The sequence below is a fragment of the Leuresthes tenuis genome, unplaced genomic scaffold, assembly GCF_036924035.1.
Source record: "Leuresthes tenuis unplaced genomic scaffold, fLeuTen1.0.hap1 SCAF_1, whole genome shotgun sequence".
Taxonomy (NCBI): domain Eukaryota; kingdom Metazoa; phylum Chordata; class Actinopteri; order Atheriniformes; family Atherinopsidae; genus Leuresthes; species Leuresthes tenuis.
Window position 1 is genome coordinate 9487170 of NW_027325355.1, and position 27526 is coordinate 9514695.

Genomic DNA, 27526 nt, shown 5'->3' on the forward strand with positions numbered 1-27526 from the left:
CTGCATTTAACAGAAAACATTGGAGGAAAAATCACAACGAGAATTATGTTTAGAAAACATTAAAGAACTTCATGAAGCAGCGGCACCATCTGAAAAGCAAGCATGGAACGAAAAAAAAAATAAAAAAGGATTCCACAAGACTCTGGAGGAATCATGAAGGCAAAATAGTAGCTCCAACTGGACTACTAAATTTGCTATGTCAAGAAGCACACAGTAGAGCACACTGTGCTGGCTCAAAAGTAACAGCGCTCATTTCACAACACTGGTGGCACCCCCACCTAAAAGACACAATAAAATATCTTGTGCAATCTTGTGAAATTTGCAAGCTGTTCAATCTCAAAGCAGGACTAGGTAGTTTCCCAGTACCTGATGCCCCTTGGAAGCAGATAGTAATTGATTGTACTGACATGGGAGCAGCAAACAGGACTGAAGGTAAACGATATCTTCTAGTGGGTGTGGATCCCTTTTTTAGATGGGTAGAAGCCACACCTACTAAAACCGAAAAAGGAAAAGAAGTCATTAAATGGCTTACAAGAGAAATTATTCCAAGATTTGGGGTACCAGAAGTGATAAGATCAGACAATGGTACTCACTCACTTTTCTAATGAAGAACTAAGAGAAGTAGAAAAGATGTTTGGAATTACACATAAGCTCGGTGCAGTCTCTCACCCAGCTTTACAAGGACTAGTGAAAAGAGCAAATAGAACCATCAAAAAGGCCGAACAGAAGTCTGTGCAGACACACAGTTAACCTGGGCTGAAGCTCTACGTATTGTGTTAGCCTAAGATTTACTCCAAATGCCACCATGAATGTTGTCATGTTGTCCCACATGAGGTCATGACAGGGAGGAAACACCCTGTCCATTTACAACTGCACCAACAGGCTCACCCCCTGTTGTACTACAGTATGGAAACTTGTGTGAATGTGAAAATGAATGTGAAACAACAGAATAACACGGTGATGAGGATATCTCAACAGGTTACATAAATACTCACCAAGGAAGAGGACCAGGAAAGTGAACAAACTTAACTGGTCCTCTCCTATATGGACAGGAGCAGAAACTGCAGTGGAAGAGTTCAGCAGAACTAACATACGGAGGAGACTAAGTCTCATCGGGGGGGTGGAGATACAACAATTAATCATAGTTTACTAACACTTCTCAAGTTTTTCCCAAAATTCTGTGAGTCGTTGTCTTCCTTTTGTCTTTTGTTCTATGTTGTCTTGTGTTTTGTCTTTGTCTTGCTGTTTTCTCTAAATGGTTTCAAGTTTTTCCACAGAAAAGGTTGATGGTACTGGATTTCTCATTAATGCTGTACAGCAGGTTGGTGAGTATTACGGTACTGTCCTAAAACATGGTTTCTATCAACTGGCCAGTTGTTTTGTTTTTCATTTAATTTATTTTTTTTATTTTATTTTATTTTATTTTTTTTTTTTTTTCGGTTTATTTATTTGTTTTTGTTTGGGGTTCATATGAAAACTTAATTGGTCGACCAATGAATACTGGGATTGAATCTGTTAAAAGGGAATTCCTGAATATAGAACATTGTGAAAATGAAATGTTGTGCTGCTCGGTTCTCTCTCCTGCTAACATTCATCCACAGCTTAAATTAACTGCATCGGCAGCAGAACCTCTACAGGACTCACAGCCAAGTGACTGACAAGACGTCAGTCTGAAATTCTGGGAGGCACGATCATCATGCCAAGATAATGGTTGAACAACAACACAACCTTCAACCACTGTCAACAAAATAATCTGAATTATCTCCTGAATTGTCCCAGAGAAAAAGATTAGTTAGGGAAAACGGGTGGTAAAGACCCCTTTGTGGAAGTGAAGTGCTGGTAACCTCTCCTTCCTAGTTAGCTCAGACTGCTGAACTGAGGTTCAGCCAGAAGGACAACCAAACACCAAGCAGTGACAGGATTGGACCAGAAGAGACTGAGCTGCACTGCACCACTCTGCACAATGTTATCATAAAATTTTCACTCAAAAGAAATTGTCAGTTTTTACACTACATCTATCATTACTCATCTGTTCTCAACAGGGTCATATCTTCATATTCACATCATGTTTAAATGTCTGTATTGTTTTGTGATGTTCCTCTTTAGTTTAATGATTTTAACTAGACCAATTACTAATCATAGCCAATCACACATGTGTCCATTGCCATTGGTGTGAATCGGCTGTTCGGAGCGGGACCTTAGGCACTGAAAGGTAATTAAGTGGTCGGTCGCCAAGGGGCCATAGGAGAATTTTCCCGGATATCAGCCATCGGGTTTTTCGCTCCTATTCGCTGCGAACAGTTGAACAGTTACCTGATGGTAATGTTAATTGCCTTAAGCACTTTTTGGGTTTCAATATTTTATGAATTGTTGTAGCTTAGTTAATTATTGTTATGTGTTGTAATGGTACTTATGGGTGAGCAGGGTATTGCCACTGCTTAAACCACATATAGTTTTGGGCCAAAATGAACTAAGATTCTACACAGAGATTGGGTTTGGGGCCACATACACACACTAATTTTAAGACATATTGAAACATTTATTGATTTATTCCTTGCATACACGTACAGGTGTGATACTTATAGCTTTTAAGAAATGTGCTCATTGCAGAGTTATGATCAGTTGAGTAATGAAGATTGAACTATTCTGGGAAAGAGGTTCTGTTCCCAGCATCATGATAAACACTCCTGATACAGAAAGGTTTAGCTAACGCATTACAATTGTTTTACACATGCATATGCAATGAAAACTTGCTTGCTGCTGATAATCGCAAAGAAGAACAGCTTACACATAACAGCTCATATAATGAAGTTACATCAAAAGGGGGATAACAAGAATCTCCTGTCTGCTTGTGCTGCACCTCAAGGTCGGTGGCCACTTGCAGTTTGGGGACCTGCTAAGTTGGCTGCCGCTAACAGGTGTTACACAATACAGAATATAACAGTCCTACCTCATTTAGTTGACATGATTAAATCATGTCAAAGGGGGGAGTTGTTATAATTGGCTTTATTCTTAGACATTATAAATTCATATTATGTATTTTACTAAATAACCTCTGTTCCTAGCTGGTACTTTTCCACTTTGCTCATACTGCACAACAGATGACCTTAAATGGTCCAAGACCTTAGAAGGACATAAACAACTGGGTCAGACAAAACATCTCTAGTAGAGTAGATAGGTCTGGTACATTAGATCCACGCCTAAAACAGCACTCACACATACACACACATTGTTTATCACATCCAAAGAACACAACAAGGACAGCAGCTGGCCTGATCATGTCACCCAAAACTGGCCAATTATACTCTGACAAGTGTGAAAACAACTTCTGTGAGATAAAGCTGAATATAAATATAACATGTTTCCGGATATCGGGGCTCGGCCTGACGGATTTCCTGCGGGAGCTCTGGCACTCCGAGTCCAGCGCTGCAATATACTCTACTTGTGACCACTAATAAATACTTTTTTAATAAACGATTTCTCCAGCTTGTTCTTGAGCTTCCAATGAAAAAACCGGGCTAACAAAGTACATCTGTGAACACGTTCACCAAAGATCCAGCTGCTCTTTTCTCCACTGTGGAAACCTCTCGACCAAACTCAGTAGTTATTGTGTTGAGAGATTTCAACTCGTGTAACCTCTCCCAGGAACTGACGAGCTCCAAACAGCTGGTGACATGCGCCATGCAGGACAGCAACACACTGGACCACTTCTACTCCACCATAAAACCCTCATACCGCTCCATCCCCCACGCTGCCCTTGGACACTCCGACCACTGCATCATACAGATGGTCCCCACATACAGGCAGCAACTGAGAAGGGCCAAACCATCCAGGACTACAGTAAGGAGGTGGACTCCAGAGGCAAGGGACATGCTTCAGGACTGCATGGAGTCTACTGACTGGGAGTCACTGAGGGGCCCTGAGGATGACAACGGCAGCTTTTCTGACACTGTATGTTCCTGCATCAGCTTCTGTGAGCAGGTCTGCCTCCCAACCAAAACCATCACAAGGCACAATAACCAAAAGCCCTGGTTCTCCAAGCAGCTCAGAGAGCTCAGGCGCCGGAAAGAGCAGGCGTACAGAGAGGGTGACATGGACACATTCAGACTGGCCAGACAGGGCCTCAAGAAGGGCATCAAAAATGCTAAAGAGGACTATAGAGCCAGACTGGAGAGTGATTCAGGCACCAACGACCCTGGTTGGTAGAAGCCCTGGGGTCGCCCCCTCCCCCAGACTAGCTGACGATCTCAACACCTTCTACACCAGGTTTGAGAGACCCCCTGCTGCTCCATTGTCTCCAACCCCCCCCCCCCCCCCCCTCTCTCTCTCTCTCTCTCGCTCACAGGCACTGAGAGCTCACCGCCACCCATTTCTCATCCCCTTATCACATATGTGTATGATGAAATATTTTTTAATGTGTTCTGTGTGTAAATTCTCCCAGAAAGGTAGCATCATATGATATGGAAGGTTGTGTGTGTTTTTCTGTCACTTTACTCAAAGAAAGTTAATGCCTTAGCATGCAGGAGGTGTTGTTATTATACCCCAACTCCTTGGAACACAGTAAACACCTCACCTATGAATACATTAAGAAACAGTGAAAACATAGTTCTTGATCAGAAAACCTAATGCATCTGAAATATGTTAGATTAAGCTTTACCTTAACAGGACATATCAAATCAAAATATTCTCACACGGGGGAAATCTTCCTCTTCCTAGGTGGCTCCATCCTCTTACCTATCCTTCTCTCCTCACTCTCCCTAATCTCAAAACTATCTCTCTCTCACTTAACTCCCCAAACTATCTTCAAATTATATTGACGCTATCAAAACTCTAGTATCCTGAACCTGAACTGACCGCAACTCTCCATAAAAAAAAAACACATCTTAAATGGAGACTGAGGGGTTTCTATGCTTGTCAATATTCGGGCATATAAATCTGACAAAATCTGAAGCGTTTACGGAAGCAGTCACGTGGTTGGGACGGGTAGTGAGGTTGCGGACGTCATAATTAATGGCTCCTCCCCTAAATTAAGTAAACAGTCTCCTCCATTACTCCAAACACGCTTCGAAGCTTCAGCACATTTCAGAACATCACTACAGGAAGCTGCATGCAGGTGAGTCCAGAAAAGAATACATGTAGCGGTCAAACATTTGCAGAAATGTCTTCAAAGTGCTTTGTGTCATGGGTTTGATTCCTGCACCTGGACACGGGCAGTCAGAACATGTACTAAAGAGTAAAAAAGTTCAAATAACCTGGCTGCTCTTCACAGTTAGCATGTCCTGCTAATGCTAATGCTCTGCTAACCGTTGTACTCAAAGCAGAAAGCAGAAACACAACCTCAACTATAGATTTCAATAAGCCGGCCAGATGGACAACTAAAATGGAGCTTTATCCTTCTACCTGTGTGTTAAACATACTTCTGGACCCTTTTCTTCCGATTTTCTCACTTTGTTGGACAGTTTTTGACCATCTTGTCACATTTTCCACTAAAGCTGCAGTTTTCTAAACTTCTTTCTGTAGTTTTGCTTAAATCCTTTGTCATTTAAAACTTGATGATCAATGTAAAATTTAGAATAGTTCTTTCCAGGCTTATCTGGGTATCATTTGGCTTTTTGATATGTGGAGCAAAAACATGTGATATGATGTGTTTAATGTACACACTATGCCATATTTCATGATTAGATCTTAAAATGGGACTTAATTATGGTCAATATAAATTCTTCAATTACATTAAGAGTTTATGTTGTTTGAAGAGGAGTTATAGCATTATAATATAGATTTGTCAGTGATCCAGGAAAGTATCACAGGAACAGTAGAAATATACAGTTCAGTATCATTGTCTGATTTCTCAGATTTACACTCGGAAGCCCATTAAAAGACAGTCTGACTGTCCTCTTCAGAAGTGTCTCATGAAAGCTTCATTTTTCAGTTTCCTTTACATATCCAATATTTTCTTTTATCCGCGTATCAAAAAGGACTGACCGCATGATAAAAAGGTTGTACATGTCTTTACTCATAAAGTCCACCTGCCCACATCTGGAGTTAAAATGGAGCTAAAATTATCTTTATTAGGAGGATCTGTGCAACTTTTAGGAGCTGATAGTCTGATCTGACCACAACACAAGATCACTTTTTACTCTTCAACTGGACACATATGTTTACCAGGTAAGATCATTTCATAATCAAATAAAGGAGACTGTAGGTTATTTGGGTTGAAAAACATTTCAGAGTTTCCTTCATGTCAAACTTTAGGTTTCACTAAAGTAACTTTCTGGAATGAGTCACTGGACGAGCACTTCTGATGCCAGAAAAACACTCTTTTATATTTAAATGACGGCCTCAGAATGGTCCACTTCTTGTTGTTCTTCAGACTGTCTCAGATCAGTCAGACAGCTCCTGCTGACGTGCTGTTAGCCACACAGAACTAGATCATTCCCCCACTGAAACATCACATCTTCTCAGTTTCAAGCCTCAGTCCAGACTGAAGCTCCCCGAGAGCTGAACTGTGGGCTTCATAGTGTAACCTGTGACAAATCTCAGATTACTCTGTTACTTTTCTGGATCCCTGACAGCTTCTGGAAAAGAGAACAAATTTAGAAATAGAGAAAATCTGCACTTCAGGCTTTGGGATGATATTGGGACCCTTTCCTCAAACAGTATCATTGTCTTAATGTAGTAAAAAGATTTAAGTTGATCGTGTTACACTGACTCAGATGAGATTCATGGGATATTGCACACAGTGGGTGTCGTTCTACAGAGTATATTATTAAATTTTTTCTGAATTTGATCAAAAAGCTCCAAATATTTTGAACTGTGACCTTAGTGAGTCTTTAAAGAACCATTTTAAAGTTCTCAGGGATTTAAATAAAAACCACATTAATAAGTTTAATGAAATGTGACTAGATGGTTAGAAACTGTTCAGAAAGGTTTTCAGGAGAAGAAAAGTGGGTGTGGTTTAACATTCTGCACGCCACAGCTGGATCTTATTGTATGTACTGACAGTTGCAGACAGAGTCCATCAGTCGGAGGACCAGGACCAGAATGGAGCAGCAGAACCAGGATCCAAACTCCTCCACCAAGAACAGAGCCGGTTCATCCTCTGGTTCCACCGGGCTTCAGGTCAGTGTGGAGGACATTAAAGACACGAGGACGAGTGTCGAGGCTCCGTGTGTCCTCCGCTTGTTCTGCTTTTCCATGAAATGTTGAAAAGGTGTTAGTGTAGCGTGGTACAAATGGAAGATGTCCTCCACTACACATTTAATTTGAAAGTCTTTTATTTTTGTTCTGCAAAAAGCCAAAAATATATATTATTTTTCGCGTTACGCCATACACATCTTCACACTCAGGTGTGTGTTCCCGTTCTCTCAGTGTATTTACATAACACAGAAAAATTATGGACATCAGCACAAAACATCCAAACAATAATCCTGACCGTTACATTTCTATTCCAGACCAGTTGTCTTATTTTGTACATTCAATATCAATTTGTTTCACCAATACACAATCAGCCATTCATATCTACCAAAATGATCACATTAACAAAATCAATTATGTCTCTATCTTAACTTATTTATTTATCTATTAACACTACGCGAACAGTCCGGGCTCTTTACACCCGCTCATAGCTTTCTCCAGCCTTACGCTTGCTCGCGGTTGCTAGGCAACGAGTACTATCAACTGATAGACCGTTAGGTTTTATAAACACGTAAAGTTTCTGAACAATATGATCTAAAATCTAACAGACCATAAACTCACACTTAACACATTCACCCATCAGCCACACAGTTACCACTCTCCTCTCTTACCTGCAAAAAGCCAAAAATATATATTATTTCTCGCGTTACGCCACACACATCTTCACACTCAGGTGTGTGTTCCCGTTCTCACAGCGTATTCTCGCGAGATTTCCCTTGCTGTTCATAGTAGCGAACGCGCCCTCTGCTGGTGAGATTTAGATACTGCATCACCCCATTTGACAAACAATAAACAAACCTTTCCCGATCAGACAACACACAGACAATTTTCAACACATTCAAGACCTTATCTTAATGCAAACAATATTAAACCTATAAATAATAACAATGTTGGTCTACCACTGATGGCTCTGTATACCACATTAGCAAAGTGTTTCCTGGTTTCATCTCCTCTCACTGATACAAATGTGCTTAGAAAATTCATTTTTACAAGGGGCCACATGAGAAATTGTGTCAGAAGGCCACACCAACAATAACTTGAACTTGATTCTGCTCAACTTTCTCCCACTGTAAAATTATATTATTTGAATAGCTAGTTCCACTTCAAATGTGGAAATGGTGTTTCTTGGTTTCATCTCCTCTCTCTGATACAGATGTGCTTAGACTGAAAGATCTGGAAGAAACTCAGTGGCCAGATTGTTGTTGTGGGATATTTTCTGGCTCTCAGTCTTCAGATTTGAGAGCTTCAGGAGCTAATCTTCATTATTTGTGTTTAAAGTCTCTGGTTTACATGAATTAAACCTGGTGGTGCTAATCCTTCTGGGTCTTTAATGGTTAGATGACAGGTTTGTAGCTCTCTCTACCTCAGGGTAAAGAGTTGTTTTAGAGAGAAACTAAGGTTGAGTTAAAACTGTTTCTCTTACAGCTGTTGAGCTGAATGGCTGCAGACCTTTGGGTTGTAAGCTGGAACAAAGGGTTAGTGTCAAGAATGTCATGTATTACCACCACTGTTACTTTTATTCATTTAAACCGGTGGTCATCAACCTTTTATGTCCAACCTCTACATGGTGTTTAATTTAATTTAGAAATATTGTAGCAAGAGTTCCTTTTCAGAATTTCATCATGACAAAAAATAATTAGTGAAAAAGCAAGAGTTTACTGTTTAAAAACCTGAACGTGTGCAGAACACATCAGAGCACAGTGCTGACAGCTGAGGGCACTTCTAAACACACTCTCAGCATTCATGTTTGATCTGAGATATTGAGACCTGTGGCTCGGTCTATACACGTCCAGTTAGAATATGTTGGTTAGCTTAGAGAAGTCTTTTGTGTGAACTTCAGAAGGATCTAATCCTTCTTCCTTTCTGTCATTGCAGAAACATATAGCCCAAGAGGAATCAAGATGTCATTCCTGTAAACACTGTGGGAAAGTTTTCAAAAGATCATCACATCTGAGGAATCATCAGAGGCTTCACACTGGAAAGAAACCATATAGCTGTGGTCAGTGTGGGGCAGCTTTCACTACATCTTCCCATTTTAAGAAACACCAACTTATTCACACAGGAGAGAGACCATACAGCTGTGGTCAGTGTGGAGCAGCTTTCACTACATCTTCCAATCTTAAGAGACACCAACGTATTCACACAGGAGAGAAACCATACAGCTGTAGTCAGTGTGGGACAGCTTTCACTACATTGGTTAGTCTAAAGACACACCAACGTATTCACACAGGAGAGAAACCATACAGCTGTGGTCAGTGTGAGGCAACTTTCACTACACCTTCCCATCTTAAGAGACACCAACGTATTCACACAGGAGAGAAACCATACAGTTGTGGTCAGTGTGGGACAGCTTTCACTGCATTGTTTAATCTAAAGACACACCAACGTAATCACACAGGAGAGAAACCATACAGCTGTAGTCAGTGCTGGGCAGCTTTCACTACATCTTCAAATCTCAAGAGACACCAACGTATTCACACAGGAGAGAAACTATACAGCTGTCGTCAGTGTGGGACAGCTTTCACTACATTGGTTAGTCTAAAGACACACCAACGTATTCACACAGAAGAGAAACCATACAGCTGTGGTCAGTGTGGGGCAGCATTCACATCTTCTTTCTATCTTAAGACACACCAACGTATTCACACAGGAGAGAAACCGTACAGCTGTAGTCAGTGTGGGGCAGCGTTCTCTGAATTATCTCATCTAAAAACACACCAACGTATTCACACAGGAGAGAAACCATACAGTTGTAGTCAGTGTGGAGCAGCTTTCACTACATCTTCCGGTCTTAAGACACACCAACGTATTCACACAGGAGAGAAACCTTACAGATGTGGTCAGTGTGGGGCAGCCTTCACTACGTCATCTCATCTAAATACACACCAACGTAGTCACACAGGAGAGAAACCATACAGTTGTAGTCAGTGTGGAGCATGTTTCACTACATCTTCCAGTCTTAAGACACACCAACATATTCACACAGAAGAGAAACCATACCGTTGTAGTCAGTGTGGAGCAGGTTTCACTAATTTAGCTAATCTAAAGACACACCAACGTATTCACACAGGAGAGAAACCATACAGCTGTGGTCAGTGTGGAGCAGCTTTCACTCAATCATCTAGTTTAAAAACACACCAGCATATTCACGCAGGAGAGAAACCATACAGCTGTCGTCAGTGTGGAGCAGCTTTCACACAATCATCTAATCTAAAGAGACACCAACGTATTCACACATGAGAGAAACCTTACAGCTGTAGTCAGTGTGGAGCAGGTTTCACTCATTTAGCTAATCTAAAGACACACCAACGTATTCATACAGGAGAGAAACCATACAGCTGTGGTCAGTGTGGAGCAGCTTTTGCTCGATTATCTAGTTTAAAGACACACCAACGTACTCACACTGCGGATAAATTATTGGTTTAAATCAACAATATATTTTACGGCAGATAAAAAAACATTCACATGGGAGCAGCATCAGGAACTACCAATCAGAAGAATTTCCCCTGTTCAGATTAAAAATCATCTTTCTGGATTACCACCTTCTCTTGTCAGGACTTTTGTTCTGAATGTTCTGTGGGTAGCACATGTTTGAAGAATCATTGAAAGTGCTTTATAATTTGTTGGGATTGTTTTAACTGTGGACAGACCTCCCACCGTTCAAGATAAATATAGCATCAGTTGTGAGTTGATAGAACAATATAAGTGCCATGAGATGACATTGTTTTAATTCGGCGCTATATGAATAAAACTGAATTGAATTGAATTGAATTAGCAATCTGTTTGAAAGTAGATACATGTTTTATTCTATTATACTGAACATATATGTTTTGTTTAAAGTTCAAATTCACAAAGTAGCTGTGCACCAGTTGTGGGTATGTTTGTAAACATACAACATCTTTAGAAGCAATATATCATTTCAGTTTGATGTACAGTCTAGCTTTACACTTGTTTGTATTTCATTGTTCTGCATTTTATTAAAGGTCAGATGTCAACATTTCTCATGCGTTTCATGTTCTTGCTCCAGAGATATTTTAAAAAAATGTGTGTTTGGTTCTAATCTTTGTGCTAATCTTTGTGCTAATCTTTCCCAAAGACAGAAATTTTTAACGCAGTCTGAAAAAGGTTTGGAGTTGTTCCCTGTACTTTCCAGACAGCTGTTTGATTGTCATGACTAAAGCTGAAAGTTAAGGCTGTTCCAACACTAAAAGGGCACGAGGCTCAACTTCAAGCTGTGAAACTATGTCAAATGTCTCTTGTGTTAGTGTCAAGAAAATTCTCTCAAAATGAGGCTCAGAGTCGCTTGAGACAATTAATACGAAACATTTATTCTCACAGCACGGAGTCTGCATGACATATCAAGAAGCTGACACAGATTTGTCTCTGAGTTAAAAAAAAAAAAAAAAAACTATGCTATCGCTATTTAGTTTCCATTTTTTTTATTTATTCTGTACATTTCTGTATATAACAGTGCTGAGCCTGAGTGAGATGGAGATTTCAATTTCCCAGAAGCAACCTCCCAAGGGGATTAATAAAGTCATCCATCCATCCATCCTACGAGATCACTGGCCACACAAGGTTATGGGACATTCAGTCAAACAAGGATTAGACAGAAGTTGAAATAAGATAGATAAGAGGACTCTCAGCACACAGTGTCTCTTGACCCTGCAGCATCTCACACACGGTACTTGCTTTTTGTCATAGTATAACTTCATGACATTTCCCTCCTGTTTATAATAGAAAAGAGGGTGTAAATTCACAGTAGATTCATATATACACATGCATTTTTCTGTATATCTTCTACATCATTGTCATTGTTAAACAGTTTGTTATGTTGTTCTCTGTTTATTTTTGGCTCTCAGTCTCCATGTTGCTGATCCTGGATCTGCTGAGATGTCCCAGGTACTTGTTGTGTTTGATCCTCATACATTTAGCTTTGTCCTTAGAAAGGATGAGTTCCAAAAAGGGAAACAGGGACTGCTTTTGACACAGCCTATATCATGCCAACCTGTTGTAGTTTCAATGAATGTGATCAACACTCTGCAATTGGTGTATTTAAGGTGATTTCTATAGTTTATTTTGATTGTTTTTTTTGTGATATCTATCAAAGAATGATCTTTGGCTATTGGTTAATGTGTTAAAAATGCACATGGTGTCATGATGTTATCTTGATTAAAATCACTTTGATTTCAAACTGGACTTGTTTTGTGGTATTTTACTTAGGATCACAAACTCTCCACCTCCTTTTTTCAAGTGAAATTCATCTGCCAAAAGAAGAGGTAAATACTTTCTTTATAATGCCTGGATTTATCTATTTTTGTTTTCTATTAATTTTTCAATTTTGTTGTCATGAATACTTGTAGCCACGATTGTTTAGTTCATACCTGATATTTGTAATGCAGACACAAACATTTTCATCTATATATCCTCTTGAAATCAGTCAAACAAATGATCCAGAACTGACCTGCTGGACCCTTAACCAGACACATATTTTTTTCTTGTATTATTTTAATTTAATATGGATTTTAAGTGTCTGAGGGAAAAGAGAATGCATTGCTTTTATCGATGTTGCACACAACATCCTACTTTCTTTATATTTATATGATTAGAATAAGGGGATATTACTTATTGTATTTTCAGTTAACTTGTTGACTTTTCTAAAAATACAATTTATTTCTTGTCATAGACAAAATACTGTTATGTGTCGCAGAACTTGATACCTAAGATTTGTTTAAGATAAAACCCTAATTAACCCTTCAGTCAGCAGGTGGACATAATAAGCTAATTAAGTTACCATGTAATTTATTTCTTCAAATTACACTCTGAAATATCATAAACTAGTTTTAATAAATGCCAACGACTACAGGCAATGTGAACTTGTCAAAAGTTTAAAACTCTGTTTTTCCTTTGACTAAATATTGGGTCAAAGGTTAAGAAAATTGAGCATGCGCGGTCAAACGCAGGTTTAATTGCTATTAGCTTGCTGTGGTTTGACACGGGAGCAAAGAATTAACAACTGGCATGGAAAATTCCTTTCGTGAGTTATTTTTTTTACTACTTGAATCCATGTTCTCAGTATCTAGAAATACTATCAATCGTACAACTCGCATAACAATTGCCAAGATATATTTTTTGTGTTTAATGCAGTTGCAGATTGTATATCGCCCAGTTAGCAAGCTAGCATGCTAACGTTAAACTCTTTCTGACTTTATTGGCTAACTGCGCATGTCTTAATTTATGTAACGGTTGTTGTGAGTGGTGACGTTGGAGTCTTACGTCTGTTATCTTTTATTTTTACTAAATTATTAAATATTGTACTACGCTGAATTTCACATCCAGCTCGGTTGTTGAGAAAAGGGGCAATTTCACTTTTTATAGACATAATATAAAAAATATATATTTGTATTTGTCTGAACTAGAATTGAGTACCCTTCAGTTAATGATTTGTAAATACTTTAGCTACACTTACTATGACTTAATCACAACATTGTGTATTTAGTGTTTATTTTAGGACCCTGTTTTATGGCTCATTGTCTATTGGTTGAATCCTGCAGTTACCTATGTTCTCCACCAGGGGCCGATAGAGCTCTATAAGTTGTTTTACAACCTAACAAACAGCTCAGTGACTTTCACTTGATCATTTTCATGTCTAATCAGTTCACAGATTATAAGTAAAACATGGTTTTAAGCCCCAGCTTTCACTCGGCATCAAGTCTGTTTGAGCCTCCTATTAGCTGGCTGGTAACGTAGTTGTGGGTGAAAGAGGTTACCAGTGTTAACAAACAACAAAGTTTACTCTACAAACCGGCAAACTGCCATTTGGTTGATATTTGGAAGCTAAGTTTGTCAACTGTTAATTATAACTGTTCCCAATGGAAAAGTGCTGAAGCTTTTAGTAAAGTCTGTGATTAGCATTTAGAATATTAGTGATGTCATGATGTTGTATCCAGCTGTGTGCCAGCCCACCTTACATCTGTTTGCTTTTCTGTTACTTTTCCTGCTCACATATACCTGTGTTTCCCAAATATATTAGGCAACCTATTCACAATACCAACATGATTTTTTGAACATCTTCTTTTCCTGCTCTTTTACCGGCAGATGTTACAGCTGACTTTACTGCAGCTTCTCCAGTGAGTAACCAAGAGAACAAGGAGCAGCTGACAAGGACACAAATGTGAGTGAGACAAAAAAATCACAAGCAGGTTATTATGTAATGATGTGTAATGTAAAGATAAATATAACTGTACACATAGATGTAGGAGTCAAATCCCATAATTTCATGTTTCTGGAGTCAGACAGCAGTGCAGCCCATTAAAAATTAGATTCTGACTTTGTAACGTCCCTTTATGTCCCTCCAGTCTCTCTCCATGCTGAATATATAAACATACAGGCAGTAAACAGTTTAGAAGGTACAGCACTTAGCTGTGATTTCTGTGCAGAGTTATAACTGTTATGGCTCAGATGTTTGTTACACGGTTGAATCCTGCAGGTATTTCTGTTCTCCACTAGAAATGGACTGAGCTGATTTATTTATTTATTTATTTGTAGCACGAGTTTCTTGTTTACTTTGAATTCCAGCCTGACAAACAGATAAATGACTTATTTATTGATGCTTTACACATGTGAAGATAAACATTCACTTTAAAGGTTATTAGGAACACCTTGTAGTGGTTCTTAAGTGTGTTGTGTACTTTTCAGCAAATAAAACCAAAAATCCCATAAGTCACCCAGTGCAGTTCCCACCCCAGAACAATAGGTGGCAGTGTGAACATTATCACGCTCCATACTGAGTCAGTTTCATGGCGCCACAAACAAACAAAGAAAGAGGAAGCGCTAACTCTGTTAGCAGAAAAGAACCTGTGATCTGTGTGTTTTTATTCTTTTTTCTGGATGTCAGGTGTGTATTAAACAGTTTCCGGATGCTGTTTAAGTGAGATTTGGTTCACTTGAACTCCATGTTGGACCGTTGGTGGCTGCAGGGGGACAGATGGATGAAATAAGGGATTTCCTTCAGTGGTTCTCAAACTTTTTCCTTCATTCCCCACTTTGGACAAGCGGGACTTTTCAAGCCCCACCTGGCCCCATCGTCCCAACACAATGCCAGTGAAATACGCCAAGCTTAACATTTTCAAGTAACATCATGCTGTATCTAAATTCTAACTCAATAACATCAAGACAAGATTGACAAGACAGGTGAGCAAGTGAACACAGCAAAGCTACAAGCTTAAAATGTTTCAATTTATTAAAGTAACATCAAGTAACATCCTGTTGTATCTAAATTCTAACAACATCAAATAACCGCAAGTTCAAAAATAAAGAAAAAAAGTGCAGCTGTGTCATAAGTGGCATCAAGTTAAAAAATAGAGAAAATAAAAGTGCCACTTTGCAATCTGTTAAAAAAAAGAAGAGAAATACATTTGGTGAACAGGTGAACATATGATTGTTATCCCTGCATTAGTGGCTGCAGTGAGCCTGTTTTGCATTGCACATCTTTTCAAAGCGGGGTTGCAGGCTTGATACCGCCACTCTCAAGTCATGCTCAATGTTCAGCTGAGATCTGTATTTTGTCTTCAGTGAAGCAACAGCTGAACAGCCCATCTCACAGAGATATGCAAAGGGAAGCAGAATGCACGCAGCTCTCTGCCCGATGAGTGGATACTCCCTCTCCACTCCAAACCAGAATTCACTCAGTCTGAGCCTTAAACCTCAGTCTCAGGGTGGAGTCAGATGTCATCTCAATAAACTGGTCCTCCTCAGCAGAGCTAAAATCAGCAGGTGCTGCAGGCAGAATATAAATAAATGAGCTTACTTGTCATTGCATAATAAACACAAATCTGTTTGCCAACAATCCATTCCAGTTAGTTGGTAGCAAACATCATAAATAAAATGTCAAAATACCAACCTGCTGCATTGAATGGATCCATAACCCAGGCATACTGAGCACTGTTGTTTGGGAAGTATTTTTGAAACAATCCTCTCAGGGAAGAGATGTGCTGCTTAATACATGGGATCACTGTGGTGGCTCCAGAATCAGTGGTTTCAGCAACTTCACTCAGGTTCTCAAAGACATCTATGTTTGGCTGATCGAGGCGCCTGCCCCATACCTCGAGCTTTCGGGCGAATGCTGTGATCTTGTCTGCCAGGTGAGGTAGGTGCTTGTCTTTGCCTTGAAGCTGAAGATTTAATTCATTCAGCTTGCCAAACACATCGCTGAGGTAGGCCAGTTTAAGCAGAAATTGTTCATCACTGAACTTGCTTGCAGCCTCATACATGTGCTCCTCCTCCAAGAACATCCGAATCTCTGCCCTGAGCTCAAAGACACGCGACAGCACTTTACCCCGGGAGAGCCACCTTGCTTCACTGTGAAACAGCACAGATGTGTGATCAGCTCCCATTTCCTCACAAAGTGCGGAGAACAGTCGCGCTTTCAGGGGTCGGATTTTGATAAAATTCACCACGCTCACAACTTCTGTCAAAACCTCATTTAGTTCAGGGCTGAGCTGTCTTGACGCGAGCGCTTCCCTGTGAATAACACAGTGCGTCCAGTGCGCATCTGGCGCAACCCTCTTTATTAGCGCCTGCAGCCCGTTTCTTGACCCTGCCATGGTCTGTGCGCCATCAGAGCAAAAGCCCACACAGTTTTCCCATTTAAGATGGTGTTCTTTGAGGTAACTGTCCATGATCTTAAACAGCTCATCAGCTGTGGCTCTATTTTTTTATGTATTTGCAAAAGAGCAACTCCTCGCACAGTGACTCGCAATTCACAAAGCGCACGTACGAGATGAACAGGCAGTCTTTATTGCTGTCAGTAGCTTTGTCCACTTGTAATGCAAAACGACTTTCTTTTAATTTTTCTATGAGTTGTTCCTCAAGATCACTTGAAATGTCCCCTATACGTCTCGCAATTGTGTCGTTTGACAGTGGGACAGCTTTTAATTTAGCTGCGCTTGTCTCGTCAAGCATAACTGACACCATGTCTAAAGCAGCGGGGAGAATGAGCTGCTCAGCAATTGTGTGTGGTTTTTTGCATTGTGCAATTCTGTATGCAACTCTATATGAAGCCATCTGTGCTTTACCGTTTACTGATGCAGCTTTTATCATGCGATTCTCCTGTTGACGGTATTCTGCCAGTTTTCTTTGAAATAAATCAATGGACTTATTGACGTGACTGGGGTGTGTTGTCTCTAGGTGTCTTTTTAATTTGTTGGGTCTCATGCTGTCTGCTGCTAGCGGTTTAAGACACAGAACACACATGGGTCTCTCCTCTGCCCCCACCGCCGTTGCCGTGAATCCAAGAGCAAGATACCCTTCATCATATTTCCTTTTTGGTTGGCTTTTTGGTTGATGAGGCCCGTCTGGTTTGTGTCTCTCTGCTGGCGCTGGTTCGACAACTTTTGTGGTCCGTGTCACAAATTTATCCATGTTGTTATTGCCTCCGCTCGTCTGCTACCCATCGGCGCGAAAGTTTCCCTCCCACAAACGGCTTCTGTCCAATCCTACGTTAGCAACCGTAACTATGCACAAGAGTCCAGTCAAGCTTTCGGCAAATGTTGAGTTCCTTTCGTTTGAACTTCGCCAACATTTAATCTGGTGAATGTATCTTTCAAAAAGCTTATTGTAAAAAAAATTATAAAGATAGAATCCCAGCCTCTGTAACCTCTGGTGTAGTTAGCTTATAGACTGTTAGCACCGTCAGTGTGCTCAGTATGTGTGTGAGTGAGTCCCCCTTCAGTGAGCTAAACAACTCATACTTACTTGGCAGGGGAGATACCATGATCAAGAAGATGGTTCTCCCAAGGTGAGGCTCAGCCATTGCACTGAGGCTGTTCTGACCTTTGTGAATTCCCCAAATGTGGGAATGTCAACTGCTTAATTTCTGGTAGTGGGGGACTGCGTTCGCGCTCTCCCCTGATAAACTTGTTCCAAGAAAAATATAAATTCTGAGAGCTTAAGGTTGAAACAGTTACATGGAACAGTTTTTCACATCAGTTTACATCGGTTCAATCTTGATTCTTTACTTGTTTTATTTTGTTCACAACAGATATTAATTGTTGGGGAGACTGGAGCAGGGAAAAGCTCCAGTGGAAACAGCATCCTGGGAAGAGATGAATTCACTGCGGAGATCAGTCCGTCCTCGGGTAACACAGAAGCTCCACTCTGCTTTGGGATTTTAGCTTTTAACTGCAGAACTGTCCATATACAAGCTGAACCAGAGGAAAGTGGAGTTGAAAGATGAGACTATTGTGCGAATTAGTTCTTCACGTATGTTTTTAAAATGTGTTCAACTGTCGACAGCCGGCTTTATGACTTTATGTTTATGCATTTAGCTTTTATCCAAAGCAACTTACAAATGAGGATATAACGATGCAGCTAACAGCAAAGCTAACAATAAGCTACATAGAAGGAACACCATTAGCCAGGCTCTGTCAGAGGTGACAGTGTAGAAATGGAGTGCAGGCATAGAGGGAAGCACAGGTTAAATGGCAGATTAAATTTATACACCTGAACAGGGACTTGAACCCTGGATCCTCAAATTAGACGTCTGATGCTCTGCCGACTGAGCTGAAGCAGGGGAGCAATAGTCTGTATTTGAGGCGGAAGAAGAGGGAAAAGGGGGAAGGAGAAAAATGAAGGAAAAGAAGACATTTTGAGAAAATGAGTGGAAAAAATGGAAGGAACTTGTAGTTATTTGTGTTTCTGCTGTCCATTTCAAGTAAAAGCACACAGTCTGGTGTATTCATTTGAGAAATCTAAGCTAACTTAGCTAAAAAGATAACTAAAACAAAACAAAATAAATACAATAAATTAACAAAAGAAACTAATTAGAACAGTAAATTAAGACATTTTTTTTCTTTTAAAACTATTTACATGCATATTGACATGTAAAGAATGATCTGAAACCATTTTTTTTCTTCCTCCCTCTTTCTCCTCATCTCCTGCATCCATTCTTCCAGAGACATTCTGTTCTTTTTGGGACAGTATATATTCCCACTTACGCTCTCCGGGTTGGCGGAGGTGAGGGCAGGGGACCAGACGGCACAATCTGTTTGTTTCCAGTTGGGATGACAAACACAACTGGCACAATGAAGGGGCTTAAAAGTACAGGAGCTGGAGGTGGTGGCTGACTGAACACCTGCCTCTGAGCTGCTGACTTCTGCTTATCCACTGCCTGTCCAGCTGTACTCTGGGGAGTCAGGCAGGTTGACCCCTTGCAGCAGAATGCTACTGTCCTGCCTCTTCAGCCTCTTATTGCGCCACTGAGTCAGTGTTGTTTGATTGCACTGCTCTGCAGTTGTTTGATCAAGTGTTTCCCAGGATTTTAGGAGACTGTGGTGGGAGAGTCTCCGACCCTCGGGGGTTTTAATGTGTGTGTACGTTTTTAAGCCTGATGGATCACACTTAAGTGCATTTTGAGACCATGGATATAAATTGCTGTATATGAACATACGTTGATAAATAAGAACTTACAAAGGCATATCAGAAGTATTTTAAATTTAATTCAGAATAAAACAATACCAAAAACTAACTCAGTTGCTGAAGTTTATTAGGGAGGTCTGATTTCACCTAAAAATGAAGATAACTGCAATTAATCAAAAGGAATGAAAGCAGGAGGTGCCTTTGGAACACACATTTTGTACCCTAGTCTGGTTATGTATCCAGTTCCCTGTAAATGGATTAAATATTAGGCACACCTCTCAGAAACTCTGGTCATGCCATTTTGCCTTACTCGATTCATTGTGGAGAAGTCTCTCTCACAGTTTACCCTGGAAACTGGGTTGACCAGCGCAACTGCTGCCAAGTGGCTCAGCAGGGGGTAGATTTGTCCCCATTCATCACACTCACTTGCCAGGAGAGTCACAACTTCAGATTGGTTCTTGTCCTAGAAAAAAATATTTTAGAGAGATGTTGATTATTTATATTGCACAAGTTTTGCCTTGATCTTGAATTGAATAATTAAGTTATTTAAAGTTGGAGATACATCAAAAAAGTGTTTATTTAAATCAGGAGGGGAGAACATACATTAAAAAGCCGGTGCACCCGGTGGAAAGCGACCGACGCCGCAGGCCGTGGAGAAGCCATTCCACAGCGTGGGTGGAGCCCGTAGAAATATACCGTTTTTTCACAACCATACGGCGCACCGTACTAAAAGGCGCAGTCTCAGTTATGTGTGCCGTTACTGTGTTTTTAACACACATAAGGCGCACCTAATTATAGGGCGTGAGTTTTATATACAATCCACACAAGCATACAAGTTTTTGTATTTAAAAATAGATCGGGAGCAAAACTGAGTTTGTTTGTGCTTTATTTAAAACACGGTTGAACAAGCAAGTGTGCGTCATAACTCAAACCCATCGAAGTCTTCATCTTCTGTTTCTGCATTGAACAGCTGTGCTAAATCTCCATCAAACATGCCAGGTTCACTGTCTTCACTGTAAAAGCCGTGTGGCTCCTCGGAAATGATGCCGGCTTTTGCGAAAGCTCGAACAACAGTGCTAGCAGACACGTTAGCCCAAGCATCTACAATCCACTCACAAGCTGTGGCGTAACTTGCCCGGCGTTGCCTTCCACCCTTAGTGAAACTATGGTCTCCATCAGTCATCCATTGCTCCCACGCCGCTCGCAGTCTGACTTTGAACGGCCGATTCACACCGATGTCCAGCGGTTGGAGTTCCTTTGTCAGGCCTCCCGGAATGATAGCAAGCTCAGAGTTCGTTTGCTTAACTTGTGTTTTCACATCGGCTGTGAGATGGGCACGCATAGAGTCACAGATCAACAGCGATGGCGATGCGTGGAAAAAACCACCTGGTCTTCTTACATACACCTCCCGCAGCCACTCTTTCATCATTTCCTCATCCATCCAGCCCTTTTCATTTGCCTTACTGATAACTCCAGCTGGAAACTTCTCTTTAGGCAAAGCCTTTCTCTTAAAAATCACCATAGGCGGCAGTTTCTGTCCATTAGCATGGCAGCCTAGCACAACAGTAAAAGAAGACTTCTCGTACCCCGTTGTGCGTATCGCTACCGCGCTGGTCCCAGTCTTCTCCACAGTGTGACTCACCGTGATGTCGAAAGTCCATATCCATCATCCATATTAGTGATGTGGCTGGGCTGGATGTGTTTATCGGTGATATGTTTAAAGCAGTAGGAGCGGAAGCTGGCCAGCTTTTCATTATAATCCGCTGGAAGTTTCTGCGCTACTGTAGTCCTGGTCCGGATGGAAAAATGGCACCGTTTCATGAAACGAAAGCACCAAGACGGACCTCCTTGGAAATGTTCGATTTTCATTTCTTCTGCTAGCGTTGCCGCTTTAAGTCGAATGGTGACCGTCGAAACGCTTCTCCCACTCGTTCTTTGCTCAATGATCCACTGCTCGAGTCTTTCCTCCAACTTGGGCCACCTCTCCTTATTTCCACGGAAACTCAGCTGCGTCTTCTTCACCTGTCGGAGCTCGTTTTCCAGCTTCCTCCACTTGCGAACCATCGATCCGTTGATCTTAAATTCTCTCGCGGCTGCTCGATTCCCATGTTCCTCCGCGTAGTTGATGGCCTTCAGTTTAAACACACACCCCTGTACTTTTATATACCGGTACAATCAATGCTCCCACTTCACCCTTTAACGTTCTAATGGTGTTCTCTACTATGTCCGCCTTACAACAACACTCCTGCGCAGGAGTGAGACACTGTCTGACAGGGCGCACTGCACTATAAGGCGCGCTGCACATTTTGAAGAAAATCTAAAACTTTTATGTGCGCCTTATGGTCGTGAAAATACGGTACAGTCCCTGTGTTTTAATTCCCGACTCGGAAACTCTCGAAAACTGCTGAGTTGGTGACACACAAGCCACGGTAACCTCATGTCATAAGTTAGGAAATCAGTCAGTGGGTCTGGATCAAAAGGAGCTGACAGCACTGGGTAGAGGGATGAGATAAATGGGGAGAAATAGCAGGAAATCAGCACCATGGAGGGCAGAAAGTTCGACTTGGTTTGATGAGATCAACAACATAGCCCACTGCTCCATTATCCAACTTGATGGCTTACTCTCTGCATGGGACTATTGCCCAAAAAAGAAGTTGCACTTACCTCAGAGTCAGACTCCCGCTCCGCAGTCCCGCTCCAGTGTCGTTGGAATCTGGATCGCGCCAAATGCGTCAAGAAAAAAGTGACGTCTATGAGCGGGACGGGTGCAGTAATTAGCGCGCATTCTTCCTCTCGCTTGGTTACGGGCGGTAAGAAAGTACAGCTGTGGAATGGTCTGATAGACTGACAGATCTTTTTTTATTGTTATTGTTTTTCTCTTTCTCTCTCTCTCTCTAAACTTGTCTTCAGTCCAATCTCCCGTCCTGTGCGAGCCTGAGCGACTGTGGAAAGGAACGACTCCCTTTTAACAGGAAGAAACCTCTGTCAGGACCAGACTCAGGAAGGGTGGCCACCCGCCTCGACCAGCTGGGGTTTGACTACTCAAAAGCCTGCACACCCAGGCCATTTTCTCTCAAACATGGTAGAAACACTACTTTCCAAAAGAATGATTAAAATGGACTTTTTGATGATTAACATCAACTAAAAAATGATAATGGATAAATCTATCTATTATTTGTCTGTTGGAATTCTCAACAGTAGGCACGGCAACAGTTTCCGTAGTGTAGCGGTTATCACGTTCGCCTCACACGCGGAAGGTCTTTGCTTGCTCCAACTCTGTTTATTTCATTCTTGTGTGTAGATGTATGACTGCACGTTACTGATGGCAACATCAACATATTCATAATTATGGATAGGAGGGAGCCTCATCTGCTATTCTTGACATGCTGGAAAGAAAACAGCAAATGTTCTGCATCGTACAAAAGCGGATCCCGCCCTGCGTCCTATGAGCTGTCCCCAGGCACCACTCTGGAGCTCTGTGAGAATGCATTTCCAGCAGATAATCTCTGTCGTAAAGTCATTTTTTGGACGTTTTCAAGAGATTCTCCAATGCTGAGGTGTGAAACGGACTTTGGTGAACCACCAGCTGCTCAGCGAAAATGGCACCCTCCCTGTCAAGGAATCGAACCCCATTCCTCCGCGTGACAGGCGGATTCTAACCTTTGACCAGCGAAGATACAGAATGTGTTGCTTAACTGTCGTGCCCATATTAAGAATACAAGCTGTAAGAGCACCGCTGAAAAATTTAACCTTTATGTTGTCAAGCATTTGCATGACTAAGAGCATAGTTTGCCTGTGGAAGGGGTTCCATGGTGTAAAGGTCAGCACTCTGGACTTTGAATCCAGTGATCCGAGTTCAAATCTCGGTGGAACCTTCAGGTGTGCTGTCATGTTTGTGTTCTGGAAAGAAGATGAGTGGATGAGGTTAGTCAGTTATCCAGTCACACCAGAGTGATTGACCAATTCCAAAGAGAGGGCTTAAATTGGTTAATGTTGAAAAAGTGGAACATTCAGCTGAGAGTTTCTGTGCTATTTGCCTTCTCACCTCTGGGTGTCACTAATTGAATCTATTTGGTTTCTTCTTGCATATTCATTTGCAATGCATATATTTTTCCATGCTCTCCATTTGGAATTTGGACACAGAAGCCAAAGGAGAAGGAAACAGGAAAAACAATCCCATGGCAACAATCAGCAACAAGGAGAACTACTCAAAAGCCTGCACAATTAACCCGGTGCCCACCCATGGGCCAACCAATCATCCAATCAAGGAGCAGCAATTTCTGCCGGCCGGGATCTGAGCGCCAACTCCATGCGGTGCGCACAAGTTGGTACTGATTTAGGAAAAAGAGGATTGTACAATTTTACTCCTTGGTATGGATACTCTTTCAAAAACGTCCAAAAAATAAAATATGTGGTTGATAAAACTGTGTGACTCAGTCCTTCAACACAAAAGGCAGGCAAAGGAAAATCAGCTGTCCTCTCCATCTAATCATAGGAGCAAGGCAGTAACTACCATAGAGGACACCGAGGTCGTGTCCTCGGTATTTTTAATTTTTATTTTGTTGCTGAAATTGTGGTGATTTTATATTTGAAGAGCCAAGAGTAGCGCTGTTTAATAAAACAGTGGCTCAGTTTGGGCAGACGTGCTGCGCGTCATCGACAACATGCACTGTCGCTATGGTAACTACCACACAAGTCGGACTTTGATGTTGTTACCGTTAGTGAGTCAGTCAGTCACACCAGTCACTGAAAGAGGAGCACATCAAGCTAAACATGTAGGTGGAGAGCAGTTTAAGTGGTAGATGACTGTGAGAAAAAATGCATTTTAATGTGGAGATATTTGTATTGCAGCCCAGCGTCCTACTCAGATAGCAAGGAAACATGAATCAAAGTTTAATTTGTATATATTATCCCTCTGTCCCGGGACAGTTCATTCCTTTTTATTCCTAATCCATGACTTGATGAAATTCATTCTCCAGTTTTACATTGTAACTCATTTGCAAATCATTTAGGATGAGGCTGATGTTCTCTGATAACAAACTAAACAAATAAACCTAAAAGTCATTATGATGTTGTTTTTGTTCTTTTAAGACTCTGAAAATGGCCAGATTTAAATAATGGAATTAAATAAATTTCCAGGGGAGCCCCGAACCCGACTAGAAGTTCTGACTCATGACCTCAGTATTTTTTGGGCCTCTGCACCTAAAACCTCACTCAGGTAAAAGAATCAAAGTGTCAAAAGCAACATTTACTAACACTTCCACCAGTAAAAGTATTTATTCTGCAGAGCAGCTCTCAGCGTTTGCTGTTAGATATAAAGTTGCCTGTTTGACAGTTTAAAGTGGCTGCACGTGCACTTTTTCTACCATCCAAGTACTAACCAGGCCCGACCCTGCTTAGCTTCCTAGATCTGAGGAGATCGGGCGTGTTCAGGGTGGTATGGCCGTAAGCGAGAGAATCAGTCACAAATCAGCTTTTTATAGATGCTGAAACATCTAACTAAGCAGCCTCAGTCTCTCTGTGTGACGCTGAACACAAAACTACACACAGGGAACAGAAGAGGTCGACAGACACAAAGTTATCTGAGAGTCTCACTTTCAGCTGCAGAGAACCAACACGAGAGAAGAACATGTGCAGGATCAACATCAGCCCCTCAAGCCAATTAGGTGAAAAACTAAAAGAAACATATGGTTCAAGCAGCTATATAATAGATATTTGTTACGGTGACTTTTGCTTACGGCCACACCACCCTGAACACGCCTGATCTCGAAAGCTAAGCAGGGGGCCTGGTTAGTATTTGGATGGGAGACTGCTTGGGAATACCAGGTGCTGTAAGCTTTTTCTCTTCTCTCTACCACCTGCATGTCTTTTGTTGCAACGTCTGATCACCCTGTGACACATGAGGAAGTTGGCCATCTTCAGCTGCTGCTGCTTTGTTGGCAGACACGAAGTGATCTGAGAGTCTCAGTTTCAACTGCAGATAATAATCATATCAGGGATTAAGATGTGCCCACTACATATCATTCTTTCTCTGCAATTATCTGGTTACATAGAGTAACCATATGATTCCAGTACCGATATAATGCACATTTGTGACAGACATTGTTGCTTACAGCCACACCACCCTGAACATACCCGAACTCATCTGATCTAAGAAGCCAAGCAGGGTTGGGCCTGGTTAGTACTTGGATGGGAGACCGCTTGGGAATACCAGGTGCTGTAAGCTTTTTCTCTTCTCTCTACCACCTGCATGTCTTTTGTTGCAACGTCTGATCACCCTGTGACACATGAGGAAGTTGGTCATCTTCAGCTGCTGCTGCTTTGTTGGCAGCCACAAAGTGATCTGAGAGTCGCAGTTTCAACTGCAGGTAATAATCACATCAGGTATGAAGATGTGCCCACTACAAGTTAGCCTTTCTCGGCAATTATCTGGTTACATAGAGGAACTGTATGATTCCAGTACCGATATAATGCACATTTGTCACAGACGTTGTTGCTTACGGCCACACCACCCTGAACATGCCCGAACTCGTCTGATCTCGGAAGCCAAGCAGGGTTGGGCCTGGTTAGTACTTGGATGGGAGACTGCTTGGGAATACCAGGTGCTGGAAGCTTTTTCTCTTCTCTCTACCACCTCCATGTCTATTGTTGCAACGTCTGATCACCCTGTGACACATGAGGAAGTTGGTCATCTTCAGCTGCTGCTGCTTTGTTGCCAGACACGAAGTGATCTGAGAGTCTCAGTTTCAACTGCAGGTAATAATCACATCAGGTATGAAGATGTGCCCACTACAAGTTAGCCTTTCTCGGCAATTATCTGGTTACATAGAGGAACTGTATGATTCCAGTACCGATATAATGCACATTTGTCACAGACAGTGTTGCTTACGGCCACACCACCCTGAACATGCCCGAACTCGTCTGATCTCGGAAGCCAAGCAGGGTTGGGCCTGGTTAGTACTTGGATGGGAGACCGCTTGGGAATACCAGGTGCTGTAAGCTTTTTCTCTTCTCTCTAGCACCTGCATGTCTTTTGTTGCAACGTCTGATCACCCTGTGACACATGAGGAAGTTGGTCATCTTCAGCTGCTGCTGCTTTGTTGGCAGACACGAAGTGATCTGAGATTCTCAGTTTCAACTGCAGGTAATAATCACATCAGGGATGAAGATGTGCCCACTACATATCAGCCTTTCTCGGCAATTATCTGGTTACAGAGAGTAACCGTATGATTCCAGTACCTATATATTGCACATTTGTGACAGATATTGTTGCTTACGGCCACACCACCCTGAATATGCCCGACCTCGTCTGATCTCGGAAGCCAAGCAAGGTTGGGCCTGGTTAGTACTTGGATGGGAGACCGCTTGGGAATACCAGGTGCTGTAAGCTTTTTCTCTTCTCTCTACCACATGCATGTCTTTTGTTGCAACGTCTGATCACCCTGTGACACATGAGGAAGTTGGTCATCTTCAGCTGCTGCTGCTTTGTTGGCAGACACGAAGTCATCTGAGAGTCTCAGTTTCAACTGCAGGTAATAATCACATCAGGGATTAAGATGTGCCCACTACATATCATTCTTTTTCTGCAATTATCTGGTTACATAGAGTAGCCGTATGATTCCAGTACCTATATAATGCACATTTGTGACAGACGTATTTGCTTACAGCCACACTACCCTGAACATGCCCGAACTCATCTGATCTAAGAAGCCAAGCAGGGTTGGGCCTGGTTAGTACTTGGATGGGAGACTGCTTGGGAAAACCAGGTGCTGTAAGCTTTTTCTCTTCTCTCTACCACCTGCATATCTTTTGTTGCAACGTCTGATCACCCTGTGACACATGAGGAAGTTGGTCATCTTCAGCTGCTGCTGCTTTGTTGGCAGACACGAAGTGATCTGAGAGTCTCAGTTTCAAC

At 41.6% G+C, this 27526-nt stretch overlaps 2 protein-coding genes, 6 non-coding genes and 1 pseudogene across 8 annotated transcripts in view; all 9 read left to right on the forward strand.

Moving 5' to 3' along the window:
• The window catches only part of LOC140292462 (NLR family CARD domain-containing protein 3-like), a 596771-nt gene that overhangs the window by 82255 nt on the left and 486990 nt on the right, over nucleotides 1-27526 (forward strand). The window lies entirely within an intron of this gene.
• LOC140295231 (uncharacterized) lies at nucleotides 7042-10434 on the forward strand. Its single transcript, XM_072379643.1, has 6 exons — nucleotides 7042-7102; nucleotides 7924-7944; nucleotides 8620-8669; nucleotides 9070-9726; nucleotides 9823-10132; nucleotides 10301-10434. Exons 1-6 carry the CDS (start codon nucleotides 7042-7044, stop codon nucleotides 10432-10434), a joined length of 1233 nt encoding a protein of 410 aa, XP_072235744.1.
• Nucleotides 17942-18105, forward strand: LOC140297487 (U1 spliceosomal RNA). Its single transcript, XR_011913217.1, has one exon. It is a non-coding gene; the product is annotated as a U1 spliceosomal RNA (small nuclear RNA).
• trnaq-uug (transfer RNA glutamine (anticodon UUG)) lies at nucleotides 23415-23486 on the forward strand. Its single transcript has one exon. It is a non-coding gene; the product is annotated as a tRNA-Gln (tRNA).
• On the forward strand, nucleotides 25719-25837 carry LOC140298217 (5S ribosomal RNA). The gene has a single exon (XR_011913884.1). It is a non-coding gene; the product is annotated as a 5S ribosomal RNA (ribosomal RNA).
• LOC140298151 (5S ribosomal RNA) lies at nucleotides 26107-26225 on the forward strand. Its single transcript, XR_011913824.1, has one exon. It is a non-coding gene; the product is annotated as a 5S ribosomal RNA (ribosomal RNA).
• On the forward strand, nucleotides 26495-26613 carry LOC140290911 (5S ribosomal RNA). The gene has a single exon (XR_011912403.1). It is a non-coding gene; the product is annotated as a 5S ribosomal RNA (ribosomal RNA).
• Nucleotides 26883-27001, forward strand: LOC140278775 (5S ribosomal RNA). The gene has a single exon (XR_011909218.1). It is a non-coding gene; the product is annotated as a 5S ribosomal RNA (ribosomal RNA).
• LOC140269440 (5S ribosomal RNA) lies at nucleotides 27271-27389 on the forward strand (annotated as a pseudogene).